The sequence below is a fragment of the Peromyscus leucopus genome, chromosome 4 (genome assembly GCF_004664715.2).
Source record: "Peromyscus leucopus breed LL Stock chromosome 4, UCI_PerLeu_2.1, whole genome shotgun sequence".
NCBI classification, from domain to species: domain Eukaryota; kingdom Metazoa; phylum Chordata; class Mammalia; order Rodentia; family Cricetidae; genus Peromyscus; species Peromyscus leucopus.
Genome location: NC_051066.1, coordinates 58,947,586 through 58,967,056, shown reverse-complemented (window position 1 = coordinate 58,967,056; position 19,471 = coordinate 58,947,586). Strand labels below are relative to the sequence as shown.

Genomic DNA, 19,471 nt, shown 5'->3' with positions numbered 1-19,471 from the left:
GAATTTTGAACTTCAGGTCACCGCTTTACTTTGTGGAAAGTATTGTCTCTATGTGCCTGCTGTATGAATCTTGCCCCAATAAAAGCCTTTCTTCAACTGCTGGTAAAAAACCTCCAATAATCCAATAATCTGTATGCTATGGGACAGTTATCTGGAGTATGAAATATGCCAGAAACAAAAAAAGGTAAAGAAAATAACTGATTTCTAAAAGTTGTCCTTTGTACCCTACAAATACACTGTGGCATAAAAACACAAGCACTCACATATACATTTTACACACACACACACACACACACACACAGAGAGAGAGAGAGAGAGAGAGAGAGAGAGAGAGAGAGAGAGAGAATAATTTAAATTATTTTAAACTATAAGAGAAATATGTTACTATATATTAATACATCCAAAATAATGGAACATTATTGTTGGGTTTCAGTGCTTAATTGACATTCATAAAACAAAACCAATATAAATAAGTATATTATTCTCTTGAAATCTTTTCTTAAAATGTGCTCTAATTGATACTTAGAAATTACAAGCCTTTCTTCCAATCATGTTTTTTCTTTTCTTCAGCACTGACTAATTGAATCCATCCTCCTTTATAAGAGCATGATAAATATGGCAAAAGGGAACAGGCTCTCTTAATTTCTTCTCTATTGCTGTGACAAAACACCATGACCAAATCAACTTATAGAGCAAACCACTTCGTTTGGGTCTTATGGTTCCTGAGGATCAGTCCATGAGCATCACAGTGGAGAGCAAGGAGCAGGCAGGCACATGTAGTGCAGAAGCAGGAGCAGAGAGCTTACCTCTGACACACAAGCAAGAGGCAAAAAGATGAAACCAACTGCGACAGCTTGGGCTTTTGAAACATCATAACTCACTCCAAAACCATACTTTATAATTGCTACCAAACAGTTCCAGGAACCCAGGGCCAATCGTTCAAATATATGACCCTTTAGAGGCAATTATCATTTAAACTATCATGCAGCTTAGAAGCAATTGTGGCCAAGTTCATACAGATGGTCTCAATTAAAATACTAAAAATGATACATTTGTCTAAAATTGGATCCTAGCTTAAGACAAAATGTACAGTTTAGTTGTCTGTGACTCATGAGTAGTCTTAAATAAGAAATATCAAAACTTGGGAGCTAAAGAGATGGCTTCAGGGTCAAGAGTACTCATTGCTCTTGCTGAAGACCCTGGTTCACATCTTAGCACTCACATGGCAGATAACAACTATCTATGACTCCACAAGAGTTCATATCCAGGGGATCTGACATCTTCTAGCCTCTATAGGAACCAGACACACATTCAGGCCAAACACTGATACAAAAATAAAAAGAAATAAATCCTAAAAAAGGGATGTCAAAACTGTACAGTTTTTCCATTATATGTAATATAAAATAAATAATGCACATATATTTATATTCTGTTGGGTTGCCATTTTTTCTTTTTATGTATTTTATAATTTAATTTAATTTTACATATCAGCCACGGATTCCTTATTCTCCTAGCTTCCCTCCCCCTCCCCATATTCCCCCCACGTCCCCCCCCCCCACCCCACTCCCACCCCCTGCCTTCCGCCCGACCCACCCCCATTCCCATCTCCTCCAGGCAAAGACTCCCCTGAGGATTGAGTTCAACCTGGTAGATTCAGTCCAGGCAGGTCCAGTCCCCTCCTCCCAGGCTGAGCCAAGTGTCCCTGCATAAGCACCAGGTTTCAAACAGCCAACTCATGCACTGAGTACCGGACCCGTCCCACTGCCTGGATGCCTCCCAAACAGATCAAGCTAATCAACTGTATCACTTATCCAGAGGGCCTGATCCAGTTGGGGGCTCCTCAGCTATTGGTTCATAGTTGATGTGTTTCCTTCCGTTTGTCTATACCCCCACAATAGACTACTGGCAATGGTGAAGACACAGCCTGAAGTGACCTACTCTGGTGATAGGATGAACAAACACCCTAAATATCGTGCTAAAAAACCCATCCAATGACTGAGGGAACTGGATGTAGAGATCCACGGTCAGGCCCCAGGTGGAACTCCAGGTGTCCAATTGGCGAGAAAGAGGAGGGGTTATATGAGTGAGAATTGTTGAGACCAAGGTTGGATAATAAAGCACAGAGACAATTAGCCAAACAAATGGGTTGCCGTTTTTGAGGGGCTCAAGGACTCTGGAAAAGCAAATTACATGTTTTTCCCTTGTAAATGAAAAATCTGTGACATAGCTTCTCAAATTATAATAAATCAAAGAAATTTCTCTTTTAAGCAGACAGAGACCATGCCAGAAAATCACAACCAATCAAAATGCAGAGTTATGTTGCCTAGTTTCAATGCATATATCTATTAAAAATAAATAATACAGCTCCCCACATGGAACTCAGGGAACACTGTAGAAGAGGGAATGAGAAGGCAGAAGTTCCAGAGGATCAGGAGATTACCATGAAACTGTGTCTCTTATTATCATCCGAAGTTCTACCTGTAAATCTCAGCAACATGATTGACCAAACATGAGCTGAAAAATATGACATCAAGGAACATGCCAACCTGTCAGGAGAAAAGCCCATAAAGCCTAAAGTCTACACCAAAAATTACAGGCAACTAGGGGGAACCAGGAGTGAGAGAGATGGCCTTCCCCAGATAAGAACACACCAATTAGATTGTCCAATGCCAAACAGTCACCTCTGAAATCGTATATACAAGTGACATATGGATTAGATAGGTTTTACTTAAAAATATATATGTATATATAGAGAGAGGAATGTGGAGGCAAGAAAAAGGGAGAAAAGTTGTAGATAAATTATAATATCAAAAGTAAAATGAAATACATATACTAAATATAATAATATAATATTTAAACAACTAAAAGAGTGATATTAGGCAGTGTCACATAGTACACACAAGGAAAATATGGGAAATGGTTTTATCATACATAAATGTTATTTCCAGTTCATCATTAATTTTATATGCTTATACACAGATATCAGGAAGTAATTTCTTTCTCAAACGTCACTGAACAGCAGTTTAAATTATTAAGAATTGCTCAAATTTGTGAATAAAGCTCTTCCATTTTCATAGCCATAGAATTCTCTGAAGGAATAATACATTCCAATAACCTGGTCTGACCTTGACTTCCTCTGGGGAAGAACAATCCAGCAAGCTCTAAGACGCTGAGTCTTGACTAGCTGAGGTGAAGGTCACTTCACTGCCTTTTGGGAGGTATTTCAGCCACACTGTAACCACTAACGCAAAAATCAAGATGTTTGGGGGCTGTAGAACTAAAGCAATCATTCTCTTTTCTGTCTCTGCATTGCATCAGTGACAGACTTCTGACAGGGAAAATAACTCTGAATTGCCAATAGGCAGCCAGGTGAGTGGACAGACTCAGTGTGACTTGACTCGAACAGCAGATGAATAGGTCAAATTGCTTAGAAGAAAATCTTTTCTTTTAACCTAATGCTGAGACTTTGATCTTTTTTTTTTTTTTAATCTCAGATACTAAAATTTAGAAGGATAATACATCTCTGAAAACTATTTTATTCAGGCTTTATATGAAAGTCACTTAAAGTGTGAAATAAAGTATACTTATAATGTATTTTGGCAATTATTAATTATGTGCTATACTTGATAACTTTGAATTCCTGAAATTTATATCTAGACAAATCAATAAACTCCTCTTTTGTGTCCTATATGCATGTAGATAGTGTAATAGAACCCTAGGAGGACCAAGATGAGAAGACCCGTCTGTACCAGCAGTTGGTAACAATCACAGAGAGGTACACATGTGACTAAGCTTTTCAAATGCATTTGTTGCATATACATGAGTTTGCTGTATTTTTCTTATGGGTACATATAATGCATACCAAAATTATAAGAATTTTTTAAGATTTGATATTTCTTGATATATATTTGAGTCAATGTATAACCAGCAAGAATGATAAAGATTACCAGGATATTGCTGTTAAACTTTCATCTTCTTAAAAAAATTGTTTCTTTTTAATCAACACATATTATAATCATGTTACTTGTGATGAGGGCATACAATAATTAAACCAGGATTATGGGTACACAGTGAGAGAGACAGACAATTCAAATATACACCAATTCTTACAAGAGCTCTTTGGTTTCTTATATCAAGCTATTTTTCATGTTTTAAAAATAATTGCTATTAGCCTGGTATAGTGGCACATGCCTTTAATCACAGCACTCAGAAGGCAGAGGAAGGAGGATTTCGAGAGTTCAAGGTCAACATGCTATACACATTGAGTTCTAGCACAGCCTATGTAGAGAGACAATGTCTCAAATTAAAACAAAATAAAACAAAAAATAGCTATTGTAGAAATGTATCTCAAAATAATGCTTTGTAATTAATCTGTCACTTTCCTGCCCAAAGCTGACTTTTCTCTATGTTGATAGAATCCTGTGTGTCTTGGTGCTGCTATTTGCCAGATGAGATTCTGTAACTGTTAGTAAGGAATTCCCCTACTGCTCCTCCCACAACCTCAGGCAACAGAGAGGAGAGGAAGACTCCATCCATGGAAACACAGGTTCTAGAAACAGCATAGGGCTCTGCACTGTGTTAGGTTATCTGTGAGGAGTCCACAATAGTAAGACCCCCCCCCCACAAATAGGCAGGAACCAGGACACAAGTCCCCTAGGACTCTAAAGTAATCAGACAGAGACCTGTATGCTTTGAACTGACTCAAGCTGGATCTCTGCCAGTTTTGCATAGGTCTGGAGTATGACAGTCCCCAAACACTGTAAAGGTATTTGTGTCACACAGGAATAAACAGGTTCTTATAAGCCTTATTGAAAGAAGTACTCTCTTTACAAACTGTCCCTTGGTCTTAGGTAACACAGCTAACTGCAGACATTTGGTTACAGTTGAAACCTAATGACTAGTTCTTCCATCAGGCAATGAATTAACCCTGGTGAGGGGTACTTAGCCTGTATCCCTCCAGCTACAGTGTGCCAGTATATCTCTGATGTGTGGGTCCTTGTGTTTGTGAGACTCAACAACAGAATGATCTAGCATAAGTCTTACTGATCAAAGAACATTCTCCACAAAATGTATCCCATATTTGGTCAGTGCATGTGGAGCAAGATTGCATTTATTAGGAAAAGATGGTACTAAGCACAGGACATTGTCTTGTCACTCTATGCCATTTGCTGAAATCTGATACTAAGTAGATCTTAATGACTGCTATCTTCCTATCACAGCCTAAGGAGGGAGCCTCAAGGACAGTTTTTGGGCTAGGTGAAAAAAAAATCCTCATTCCATTTGAATTTTTACAGTGGTCATATACCCTGACTCTTATCACAATTATGCTTCCTATATCATTATGGGCCTTTGATTGACCTGGTGTTGCAATAGAATCCAGAAACCCTAGGCCCAGGAAGTGATAAGATTGTGTGGCTTTAGTGGCTGCAGGTATGACACAGCAGTCTGGGACAGTTCTTCCCACAGTCTATCTTCCCATTGCTATCAGGAAACAATTCCTGTACTGCTGACCCCAGGCCAGTAACTGAGTGATGAACATAGTTCTACCATACCACAGGAAGTAGGCTGTGGGAACAGACTGTCCTTACTAGATAATCATGATATTCATAGGGAATAACATTCAGTTGTGTATTGGGTACCTTTTTGACCTTACATTGCCTTCCAGAATGAACTAGCAACAACTTCCATAGCAAGGTTATAGAGAACATGGATTTAAGGAACCACTCTGTAGCAAAATAAAGATGTGATTCAAGCTAAAAGATAATATACAGGTTGTTGAGAATTTTTGGAGGGACAAGCACAAAGCAAACTAGATTGTAAAGAGTGGAATTAACACCAAATATTTTACTGTTCAGATGACCACATCCTAACCAGAAGAAAGAACTTTCAAGAAATAATGATCACATTAAATGGGGAAGATGCTGTAGCAGCAGGCAAACAGATAGCAACCTGTATGAAATAATTTCAAACACTGAAACAGTGGGTGTTTAAGAAATTCAATGAAATGAAAAAATACATAGAGATAATTAGAATTTTTTTTTTTTTTTTTTTTTTTTTTTTTTTTTTTTTTTTTTTTTTTTTTTGGTTTTTCAAGACAGGGTTTCTCTGTGTAGCTTTGTGCCTTTCCTGGAACTCACTTGGTAGCCCAGGCTGGCCTCGAACTCACAGAGATCCGCCTGGCTCTGCCTCCCAAGTGCTGGGATTAAAGGCGTGCGCCAACACCGCCCGGCTTGATAATTAGAATTTTAATAGAGAAACTTTAAGTAATGGACATAATTGCTGTGGGATGTCATCTGTATGCTGTGAATATGTGCTGCTCTGACTGGTTGATAAATTAAATGCTGATTTGCCAGTAGCCAGGCATGAAGTATATGTAAGCAGATATGAAGAATTCTGGGAAGAGGAAGGGCTGAGTCACTGATAGAAATTTAAAGTTAATTTTGCTATACTGTATGTATATTTCTACTCTTGTTTAAAGTATTTTGTTTGTGCAACTCATTTGAAATTGCAGTGTATAGTTGAGAAATACAGATTAATAATTAGTCATCTATGATAATCAAACTTACAGTCATGCTAGTTAAGTTTTCTAGGTATACATAGATGTAATTCAATTAGGTAGGTAATCTTCAAACATTTCAAAACCTACAGAATATGGCATTTAAAATGTTTTAAAAACTTAGACTTAGACTATCCTGGAAAATGAAACACATCTGCTCCTGGCAGCACCCATTTACTTCAAAGAGAAAGATGGGAAGACACTCCATATGTAGTTTATCTTCTTCTTGGCAAAAATAGCCATTTGTGCAAGAAACTGTTCTTGCCTGGACTGCTTGACAAAATGCTGTATCAACTTGACATGCAGGATCCATAGGAAGGTGACAATTGAACTTGGCAAGGAGAGAGATAGTCTTTCAGATTCTTGTTTTGCAGAAGAGACTGCCAGATATTCTATAGGACACAGGGAGAAGTGACTGAGAGACTCTAAGCCTATGGGCTAAAGATTGATGCCCCAATGTTACAGAGGAACTTTGAATGACTGTCCAGGCAGTCAGCTGTCTCTGTACATTTCCAGAATTTTGAAAGCTGCTTACAATGCATATCCTATTTACTTAGATAATATTATATCCTTTTGAGGTCTTTGATGTAATTGAAGACTACATAGTTATAATTATAATTTTCCTTAGTTATGATAAAAGATAAATAAGATATGAAACTTTAGACTCACAAATACTAGATATATAGAATATATTCTTTAATTTTGCCAAATACAAATTAACTAGATATTGTAACTGTAATTCTTGCTTGGTGACTTTTTTGTTGTATATAATTTTACTATAATAAAGTTAAAACCTTCCTTTTTGAATAGATAGAAAAGGGGAAATGCTGTGGGTTGTCTTTCTGTATGCTGTGAATATGTGTTATTCTGATTGGTTGATAAATATAAATGCTGATTGGCCAGTAATCAGGCAAGAAGTATAGATGGGATATGTAGATGAGAAGAATTCTGTGAAGAGAAAGGGCTGAGTCAGGAGTAACCAGCCAGACACAGAGGAAGCAAGATGACAAGGCAGAACTGAGAAAAGTTACCGAGCCACATGGCTAAACATAAATAAGAATTACGAGTAATTTAAGTGTAAGAGTTAGTCAGTAATAAGCCTTGAGCTAATGGCCAAGCAGTTATAATTAGTATAAGATTCTGAGTGATTATTTTATAAGCAGGCTACGGGACTGCAGGACTTGGTGGGACCTGGAGAAGCTTTCAGACTACACATAATTTTAAAAATTACACAAATTTGTGAACTGAAAATTATACTAAATGAAATAAAAACTATAATTGAATGAATAATAGCAAGTTAGATTGATCAGAAGTGCTCATCCTTAGGCTATCTGAAAGCCTACAAGGAGAGAGAACAATGGGGAAGGAATGAATAAAGATTATGACAATTTTGGGATGAGATCAAAACTAACTGCATTATCTGGATTTAAGAATGAACTAGGAATGCCACAAGTACAGAAAGCTCATTCAAACAGATTAGAAAACCTTCTTAAATAGCTGTTTCCATGTTCTCTACACTTTAACCATCCAATAGCCCATTACATTAAGTGTGTGTGTGTGTGTGTGTGTGTGTGTGTGTGTGTGTGTGTGTGTGTGTGTGTGTGTGTGTTTGATTTGTGCTTTTGGCAAGTCAGGTTTCTTAGTTCTTGAATGGACATAACCATGGAAGAAGATCTATGTTTTCAATATTAGGTCTGGATATTGCCAGAATGTAGATGTTTAATTTTTTTTTTAAGTATTCCAACTCAAGTTCTTAGTAGAAAAAATAGAATCTATAAATCATCCACTTCCAATCTGTGCCTCTCTTGATGTCACCTAAAGCATCTATGGTAGCGATATCTTTTCTGAGAGATGATAATCAGTCTGTTTCTTCAAACTGTCATTGGTGCACCTTTGAGTGAAAGGTAATATAATGACAATATAGATTTAAGTCTTTCCATCTATTGCATTGTTATCTCAGGTTTTGCTCATCAAGAGAAGGATTAATTCTCATGCTGAACTAATGAACTATAAACTATGCTGTTTAATGGCATTTGATGATACATCTGTCTCTAAGGATTAACAGTATTGACTATGGTCAAGTGGGAACCTCTGGGTCTTCAAACAACAAGCCAGATATGTGTCCATAAGTTTAGCAAGGGAGGTTTTTGTTCCCCAAGCTCGAATTAGGACAGATGTTTTGCTTCATCAGACCTTTACCTTTCCCAGCCACTGAGCGGTTGCATAGGTTTGTCCCTGTGCCCAAAGGCAGAGCTTTGCCAGAGGCAATCACATCTTAGGGTTACACTCCCTCATCTCACCAGAGTCAGTTGAAACAAAGCTTTTCTCAGAAAGATTTCTGTTTGCAGTTGTGGACACTGTGTAGCCCCACCTAACAATCCAGGACCTTCAGGAAAGTGGGCAACTACCAGATTTAGGTTTTTCTTGTTCATTAGCAGTTCCTGGCTCTCACACCTTCCTGCCTCAACTCTGTGCTCCAGGAAGTTGTTCACAACTGCAGGAACCCTAGTATCCCCAGAATATACTCAAACTTGGAGGTACTGGCTAGTTGCTTCTCTGTTGTTGGTTAGAAGCCAGAATACACTGCTAAAAGAGAGGATTTGCATTGCTTCAGGGGATATTTGTGTTAGAGTAATTAGGAGCACCTTTTCATTCCGACAAGTGCTCACTCAGAAATAAAACCCTTGATGCCTCAGCTAAAAGGCTTGGCTTTTTTGCTTTTCCCACATAAACAGTTTCCTGCCCTATTGGGCTCTTTGTGGCTCTTTACCCAAACCCTCCCAAGCTTTTCCTTGGGGAATTCTGACCTCTGCCTTTTACTAGCTTGAAGAGACTGAGCTTAGAGAGGTTTTTGGGAACTCAAGAACTGCCTCCCTCATTGCAGGGAGGATTTTTGTTTGTTTGTTTGTTTGTTTTCAATTATGGTGTTTATCAAAGTAACAGAAAGTACACAAGAACATTACTCCACATTTGAAAGACATTTTATCAATTGAATACAAAAAGCAAAGCCTCTGTAAAATTGATAACAAACTTGTTTACAAAGTACATATATATTAAATATGTTTATATATACATATATGTGTATAAAATGTATATAAAATATATACAGTGTTTATGCACATATATCACATATATTATGTCATAAATAAGAATAGATAGTTGATATAAATTTTTAAGGAAATAAAGAGTTTAATGTCATATAGCAATTCACTATTTTATGATTAAAGTCACTTACTGTTCTTGCAAGAGACCCAGGCATGATTCCAAGCACAGAGATAATGTCTCACAATTATCTAATTCAAGAAATCTTGTATCCTATTTGGAATTTCAAGAGCACTAGTATGCATTTGGTCAGCAGACATGTGAACAAAATATTCACACACTTAAAACAAAAACAAATTTAAACAAAATATCAAAGTAGAAATAAATGCAGATAATTTGGCCTAGCTTCTATTATTTGAGAGGTAAACCAACAAATACTCTATTAGGGACATTTGTGTATGATATTTTGTATTAAGAATATGTGGTTACTGGTTAGCTAGGGGTGAATAATATCTGTGACCAGCAACACTGAAGTGAAACATTTACTTTACTAGGAAAACAGATGCTGGTCAACTGATGTTTAAGTACAAGGTGTAATTAATGATTGATCATGCCATTGAGGTGAAAACTTTTCAGCAGGGAGGATTTTTAAAGCTTAAAGAAGTTTTGCTAGTCTAAGAGGTTTGTTGTTTTCCCTTGGAGCAAATCACAGGTGATTTCCCATACTAATATCATCAGGTGATTCTTATTTTTGTCCTTCTGAGAAAGTTCTGAAAGGCTAATTTTTAGAGAGAGATTTTACCAAATATTTAAGAAAAGCTTATAGTTTAAGAGAACTATTTTTTTTCCAAGAGAGAGAAAGACCAACTTCCCCCCAAACCTCTGAACTTTAAAGGTGGCTTCTTACACCTGCATTTTTGCCTCAGGGAGAACCACTTTCTCCTGTCCTTTGGACTTAGTATTTTAGCTGTCCCTAGGCCAAAAAGCTTCCATACGAATCTTTTTTTCTGCCCAATAAGCTCAAAGAAGAGATTTATTTCCTACTCATAAAGCTCAAGGAAGATAGATCTTTTCTCAGTTTGCATTCATAGCCCCCCAAAGTTAGAAAATTGAAGAATTTTTTCTGTCTAGTTGCCTAACTTGTCTTAAATAATTTTTTCTACACAATCTCACACTTCTAAAATTTTCCTACACTATATTACTACATTATACCTTATACTTATTTTTCACATATAGAAATTGAGAAAGAGATAGAATCTTGATAGAGGAGATCTTTGCACTGCAGCATTGGACATCTTTCCAGTCTTTTCTCTCTAAATAACCCTCCTGACCAATTTATTATTCCATTTCAACACTGGACATATCACTTTTACACTGGTAGGATTCACTCCCACTTTCGCCAAAAACTCTACATAAATCTAAATATTACTATTATTTTCCTTTGTTTTTAGTCCCTATTCCTTTGTCCTTAGTCTCTGTTCATGGTGCCATTCTGCAGGATGGCTACCCACCAACCCCACAGTTCCCCAGGGTTTTCTTGAATGACAGCAGCAGGGAATATTAGATAAAAGGATTTATATCATGGAGATAAACAGATAGAAAATACAAGATAGCCTTGAGAAGGCCTGGAACCTATACCAATGGGCTCTGACTGTCTCTGCCCTAAGGTATTTATAGAAATGCCAATGGGTGGAGCACAAGACCCCTCCCCAGCACAGCCAAGTGCAGACCATCTCAGACACCTGCACTCAGGCTGGTGGTCCTAATCATCTTTTATGCAGACCTGCTAGGTAAAACCACTAGGAACCTAAAATAGACTCCCACACAGATATAGTTTGATTGCGCTTAGCTTATTTGTATAGAACATGTATGTTTACATTCATGCCTCTGCACGCCTGTGTCTTGTATGAGAAAACTATAAATAGAAAAATGGCATTAATTAAAATGCTAAGAATGGTATACATTTTTAAATTAGTACTTGCATTTTATATTGTATTTTTTCTATTTATATTATGTGCTTCATTCTTTAGGAAAACTGATACAAGTTTTAGGTTAAGGCAGTCATCTGAACCCCACAAAGGTGCTTTAGCTGTAGAAACCTGATGATCCTGACAATCCTACTTTACCTTTTTTTTTTTTTAGTAAAGTGAGATCTTGAATGAGAGAGAGAGAGAGAGAGAGAGAGAGAGAGAGAGAGAGAGAGAGAGAGAAACTAGTATACTAAGTTCACAGAGCACAGGGAACTGGAAACTTCCTTAGGCTTACCTAAGTGAAATTGAATCTGGACAATTTAGCATTTACTGTCAAAATAGAGAAAGATGGCAAGTAGTCTTAATGCATAGACATCCATGGATTTAGAATAACTAGTCAAAAGAGACATACGACATATCATTTAGGAATAATCAAAGGAGTGTCAGGATCTACTGACATCAGGGGAAGAAATAAGTCAGGGACAGCTCCTTAAGCTAAGCATGTATCAATTAGTCATGTATGTAAGTAAAGGTTGACTTTCCTCTACCACAGCTTCCCTGACCACAATTTAGTCAATAGGAAAGACTGGAACATTGGAAGTAAAATACAGTGCATATAATTGTCTTATAAGCATTTAATGAGATAATTCCCCACCAGTCTTTCCTATTTGTACTGGATAATTCATCCTAGTTTTACCCAATATTAATGTAGTTAGTGTGAATTGATCCGTTCAAACATAGTTTTTATGATTATACCAAAATTAATTTAGAATAGTGTTTGTGGGTGATGTTTAACAAAATATTTACAAATTGATGCTAACCCTGACATTCTGTCATTAGATAAACAACAAATAAAGTTTTCATGGTAAATAATAGGCACATTAAAAAATAAAGTCAATGTTAGCTTCACTTCTTTGTCATTACTTTAAATTTATCTTTGCATACCTTAGCAAATCATGAATCTTGGATTTATAATTGATATTAGTATGAAAATATCAGTAAAATAAACTATGCCTATAAACATCATGCAGATACTTATCAATATCCTTGGGCCATTTTCCTCATGATTTTCAAGGTAGTTTGTATCTAGACTGCTTCTGTATAGAGCATAGTTTTGAGTCCTACAATGATTTTGTCAGTTGTAGATGGTGTATGGGATGATGATAGGTCACTTAATAACATACCACCTACTGATTTCATAGATATCCTTCCTTGTGTAAGTACACTCTAAGGAAATTTATATCATATAAAAATTGACCAAGGTAGATGCATTTCCCAGCACATATAACTCATTGTTAAAGAATGCAAGAAGCCTGCGCATGTAAAAATTTACTGATGCACAATGACTGTAGTGCTGAACAAAAAAATTTAAAATGCTATGTATTTGAGGACATTTAGTAGATCATTGTCTGTAGAATATTGCTTTCAAAACAAATGTGGACCATAAATGACATTCATCAGTGACTTTTTTTTTACAATATTAGATATTTGTTTTAAAGATGCTTTTGGTCTTTTAAACCAGGTTTATAATCACAGAATTACATTTGAAAATTCTAAATTAGGAGAAAATAAAATAAATTTTTAAGGAATTTTTTACTCATTTTACATAACAATCACAGATCACCCTCTCCTCCCTCCTCTCACCTCTCCCACCTCCCCTCCCCCCCAACCAACCCTCATTCCCTCCTCCAACAAGGCAAGGTCTCTCTGTTGAATGTACTGGTACATTCAGCAGAGGCAGGTCCAAGCTCTTCCTCCTGCATCAAGGCTGAGCAAGGTGTCCCACCATAGGTAATGGGTTCCAAAAAACTTGCTCATGCACTAGGGATGGATTCTGATCAAGGACAAATGTGGTATGTACTCACTCATAAGTGGATACTAGATATAAAGCAAAGGGTAAAACTTTAATATAATCTTAACAAGCCAGTCTACTATTAAAGCTTAAAAATGCTCATCTTTTGACTTTTCTTTCTTACCTGCTTGTGAGCATGGTCATATGAATTAATGTGATTGTCAAATTCCTGATGCTTATAATACTGCTTGTCACAGAGTTCACAGTAAAAATTTGCCTTCAGATCCTCCAGAGCTTTGGCAATAGTGTTCTCCTTCTCAGCATAGTCCTGCAACATAAAATTTCAAGGATTCACACAATTAGCTCTCCCTTGAGTTTACATTGCCTTGACAGTTGCAAACTTTAGTACAGTAATTAGAGCTAGAAGCAAGACAAAGGACAAATAGCGAAATATTGGCAAACCAAATTTAAAAAAATTACAAGTTAAATAAAATATTCACAGATGAAGCCAATATAAATAAAAAAAAAAACCAGCAGAAATACAAACAAGAAAGTAAGTCATATAGAAAGAAGCATTAACTGAGCATGCTCTACTCTGAGCCAACATTAGAAGTGAGATTCCAACAGCAGCAGTGATTCTGCTCTAGATTTCTGATTCTTAGCTAATGGAAAATCCTCTTTAGTAAACAGCTGAAATGTGTGTAGAAGAGTTCTGAACTGCTACATACATATGCAACCGAGGTGTTTTCTTTCTTTCATAGATATTTACATACATCTATTGTTTGCCTAAATTGCATTAATTTGATCATTGTAATTAGCCCCATGATCATTTTTATTGAAATTAAATAAACTTGAATCTTTGTGTGATAAGATACTTTTCTGTAAATTGTTTAAGTTCTTCACCTAAAATGAAAAAGAGAGAAAGACAGAAAGGAAGGAAGAAAAAAGAAAGAAACAAATGGTAAAAAAAAAGAAAGACAGAAAGGAGGGAGGGAGGGAGGAGGGAGGGAGGGAGGGAGGAAGGAAGGAAGGAAGGAAGGAAGGAAGGAAGAAAACTCAGTATCATATCATATGCGTCATGCTTACCATGAATAAAGATTGATTTACAACTCTATCTTCCAGAGAATGAAGAACAGTTGATGTATGAGCATATTTATTTATTATTTATTATTCTTTATTCTATGTGTCTTTTATATCATTTATCTTGATCATATTCATTTTTCATTCCTTTCCATCCACCCTCCACTCCTGCACCCTTTCCCAAATATAACAAATTCAAGAGAAAAAAAGGGAAAAAATTAAAAAGGGAAAAATTAAAAATCTCTTTATGGAAGCATCACTGTGACACAGTGATTCATGCCACAAAGCTACTTTCAAGTGTTCATTGCAAAGAGTCATTGGTCTGGTTTGAGGCCTCTGGTGGGCCCTCACTAGGATTCTTTTTGGATAACCTGTTGTTATCTTGTATTGTGGAAATCCTGCAGCTTTGGGTCTGCAGGACAGGTCCCTTTGCCTGCTCCAGCAAATCATAGATGGTGTGGATGTTGGGGTGGGGTAAGTCATAACCCTGGATCTGGGCTTGAACAGCTGTAGAGTTGATCCTCCATATGAGAGATGGGGATGGGAGTAGGGGAGTGGGTGAGACTCTTTGCTGACCATGCTGCCACAAGACAGGTAGTAATGCGAACAGCTCTCCCTTGCTGACAATTTTAGGGCTGACTCACCTACACCTGCACTAAGAGGGTTGGTTATATTTTGCTATGCTGACCAGGTGCAGGGCATGCTCTCTGGAGGGTGGCAGCTGGTGGAGGTCAGGGATGGCTCTTCCATCAATGCCTGAGGCAGATGAGAAGCTGGTGGTATGGTCATAAAAGAGGGAGGTCTGTGAGCTTCTGATTAAGAAGCATGAACTACTATGGCTGTTGGCTATAGCTTTGTGATCCTAAATATTGTTGTTTTTGCCAGACACAAGTGCATTTTACATGTTGATACTGGCTGTTTTATTCATTTAAACTTAACCCTTTTTAGAATTACATAAAAAGGTCTTGCCTTTATATAATTTTCGCCACTTCTCAGCACTCCAGTTCTCCATGCCACCTAACTCCCTTTCAATTCATGATCTCTTCTTTAATTTTTATTCTTACACACACACACACACACACACACACACACACACACACACACTTACACAATCTATTGAATCTATATAGTACTGTTCAAGAAAATATCAAAACTTCAGTATTCATCACAGCCTGCATTATTTTTCTGTCTTACAAACTTACTTAGATATTTCTTTAAAGTTGAACATAACATATTGTTGAACATATTAATTTCTCATGTGCCACTATGGCATGTTCCTAGACATTGAGTTTTGGAGATAAAGGGGTGATTGTAGGCATACATATAACTCCAGCACTGCTTGCGTAGATATAGGCCGATGCTTAAAGATTTTTTCCAGTCAAACTAACCTAATACATTACTAGCTTCAAGTTCTGTGAGAGATTTTGAATCCCCCACCCCAAAAGAAAGCTGGAGAGATGACTCAGCAGTTAAGATCACTGATTGCAGAGAACCTGAGTTCAGTCCTCAGAATCCACACAGTGGCTTAAAAATTTCTGTAATTACAATTCCAGAGGATCGAACTCCTCCTTGGCTTCTGTGTGCACCAGGGATGGACATAAATGCAGGCAAAACACCCACACAAGTAAAATTAAAAGTCCAAAAATATGCAGGTGGGTATATGAAGGTGGAGATTTATCAAGGAAAAAAAAATCTGATCTCTACTTTGGGCCTTTATACATGTACATACCAAACACATACACAGTGACACAAACACACAACATATATACACACAAATATGTATATATGCACATGTATATATGTCATATTCAAGAAGTTGTTTAACAATAATTTAATGATTAATACTTTTCTTATATTATTGTTTATTGTAATGAGTAAATTTATTCACACCATATATAATAAAGTTTACATGATTTGTGGGACATGTCTTGTAGTAACTACCCATTTGTCAAGATATGTGAATGAATAGCCAACTCTCTTAATCAATTTGTCAAGATCTATGAATGAATAGTCCACTCTCTTAATCAATTTATGAAAGATTATTCATTGTTAGATAAATTCATTTTTTTTATTTACTTCATAGGAAAAGGTAAAAATATCTAACATGGAAAATTTTGTATATGATTTCATTAATTTAAATGATTAATTATCATGTCTCAGCTGGTTTGTCACCTATTCCCTATTTTTCTATCTTGTCACTTCTGACGTTTAAACAGTTTAAAAGACTGAAAACGAATTACACCGATCTAGAGCTCTTGAGGAATGTGTATTGAATAATGAAAATAATGTTATGTAAAGCATGCAATTTAAATGAAACAGAAGGTGATAGAATGACTTCATGGTTTAAATGTGTGTATCTGAGGTAGCTGTGCAGTCAATACGTAGGATATGGTGTAATGGAATCAGTTTTACTAGTTGTTGAATTAGTTATCAAATGTTCCTCAACAGAAATTTGTCGGTAAAATCTCTTAATTACTTTATGTAATTCCATTCACAATGAAGTTTGCTTACATAATCTTGGTGTTTCTTTCCTGATAAAGGTTTTATCTTTATGACAATAATACTCCAGTAGAGAATAATTATTGTTTCTTTCGTGTTCCATCTCTAGCTGTTAGAAAATTTAGTGGAACAGATTAATATTCTTTGGGAAATTGTGTCCTTCAAAGATATCAACATTAACTTAGACTTGAAAAAATATTTTAATTTTAAATTGTAATAATTGGTAACATTCATTCATTACTTTTATGGACTCAGGGACTTATTTAGAATTTGAATGCTTTAATTCATTTAATCCTTATTTAAAATATTGGAAATGTACATTATAAAGGTTTTCTTAATTTACAACCAAGAATACCAAAGCTTAGAAAATTTGACTAGCCAGCTTAAGACATAGAAGATATTTTAGTTAATCAACATTCAAGCTCAAGTAATATGGTCTATGGTATCAAATTATCTTTATTTTTAAATAAAATTAAAGGAGGGAGAGAAATAAAATGTCCTTCAGTGTTTATCACACATATCCAATTACTTCCCCAAAGTTAACACAGTCTCTGCCTCTTCTATATCACCTCAGACTATTCTTATAGAACTCAAATAAGTTAAACATGGCAATGTTTTCTCCTTGTTCTTTCTGAATGTCACAAACAAGATTATGTCTGATGTTTTTAATCCATCCATTCTCTTATCCTTCCCCTTTCCATTCTCTCTTCTTATTTTTAATCTCCTTCAACAGATTAAAGAACAGGTAGCTTAGTGGAATATAAGGCTGTGGGATGAAGCAAATCAACAAACAATTTTGGACTAGATTGTTTTCATCTTGATATGAACTGAAGTAAGGAATCAAATCATACTTACGTATCAATGATTAAAGAAAAAGAGGCCATTAATTTTAAAGAGAGCAGTGTTTACATAGGAATGTTTGGAAAGAGAAATGGGATGAGGAAAAGATGGAATGATATTATACTCTAAATATATTTTAAAATGTAAAAGAAGCATGAGCAAAATAGAATGATTTGTTACTATGTATTTGGCATAGGTATGTATAACACATGCATTATTATTGACCCAGCATTTTAAAAATATTTATGAATGTAAAGAATATCAGTTGTAATTTTCTGGCTTGCTCCATGGCTCCTCTAATCTTCCTTTTGAATGATATTGAAATAAGCATTGACTCACATTATGAAGAATGTGAACATGTATTCAGCACAATTTCCCACAGCAAAGGGTAAGGAATGTAATTGAATAATGGGAAAATGAAACAACTACTTGTATATGCTAAAACCAAAACAAATCCACATTTGGCTGGCATAGTCATTCTATATTTAACCATGAACAAAAAATTTAAAATGTCTACTGGGTATGATGGCAGAAAGTGAAGAATAAACCCACAAAAATCTTACAGAGTTAAACCCATCAAGTTTTATATTCAAATAAAATAGTGAAGGTTGAATCTTTACTTTTAAGAAGGCAATATGAAGGTCATGAGATGCAATCATAAAGTTAAGAAATTTTTCAGTGCTGAGGATTTATTTCAAAGGTAGAGCACCTGTCTAGCATGCATAAGCCATAAGTTTGATACTCAGCAATAGAGAAAAAGAATTTTTTAGTTTGCAGCACAGTAACAGTTGAGTGAAACAGTATATTTTATAGATCAGTAAATTAGAACAGAGAAGTTAGTGGTCTTTCCATGGCCCCAAGGATAATCTGTTCATCATGTATATAAAGAAAATAGCATAAAGATTCACTTTAAGGACAGCACATTTCTTTTCTAAAATGATGCTTCTCAGGGAAGAAGCTTCATCACAACATATAGTAGCAATTAATATGCATCTTCTTTAAAGTAAGATTGTTATAACTGGGCACTTTCAATTAACATTGCTATGTGAATGTGAGTAACCTGAGAGCAGAGTAGAGGGTTTTTTTGCTTTGCTTTTCTATTACTGCTGCATCCTACACATTTTAATAGAGCATGCGTTAGCTGTCAAGAGTCTAGTACAAATTGAGTCAGTAATAAAGATATAACATTAGCAACTGTTTTAACTGGAAGCATTTGTAAAAGGAAAGTGGTGTTGTTTCTGAATGCCTCCACAGAAATACCAATGTGGGCAAATGTCCAAACATGAAAATACCTACTTGAAACTTATCAAATTTTAGATCAAAGATTATGAAATGTGGACATGACTCATGTTCAACACTGTCCAACACTATCCACAAACAACCTAATTAAAATTCAGAATTATCAAGGTTTGCATCACCAGACGAAACTATTGCCTATGAACTGGGCCACTGTAGCATGAATCTTAAAGGTTCTTACTAATAAAATCAAACCCGAGGCCAGTTATTGAGGTCAATGCTGGTAGATCAGAGAGACAGAACAAGCCACAGCTATCTCACCTTGCCAGTTCCTCAGCTGGTCCTGTTTCCTCAGACTGGAAGCTTCTGTGTCCTCATCCCAATGGCTCTCAGCTGAACTGCTGCTTAAACGCCTGAATGCTTAACCAGCCACATGCTTAACCAGCCAAATGCTTA

The 19,471-nt window shown here is 36.1% G+C and overlaps 1 protein-coding gene across 1 annotated transcript in view; it reads right to left on the bottom strand.

The window, feature by feature from the left end:
• The window catches only part of Znf804a (zinc finger protein 804A), a 196,677-nt gene that overhangs the window by 17,440 nt on the left and 159,766 nt on the right, over positions 1-19,471 (bottom strand). The window contains 1 exon segment of the mRNA XM_028884449.2: positions 13,545-13,688. Within this exon segment, the coding sequence (XP_028740282.1) occupies positions 13,545-13,688 (144 nt within the window).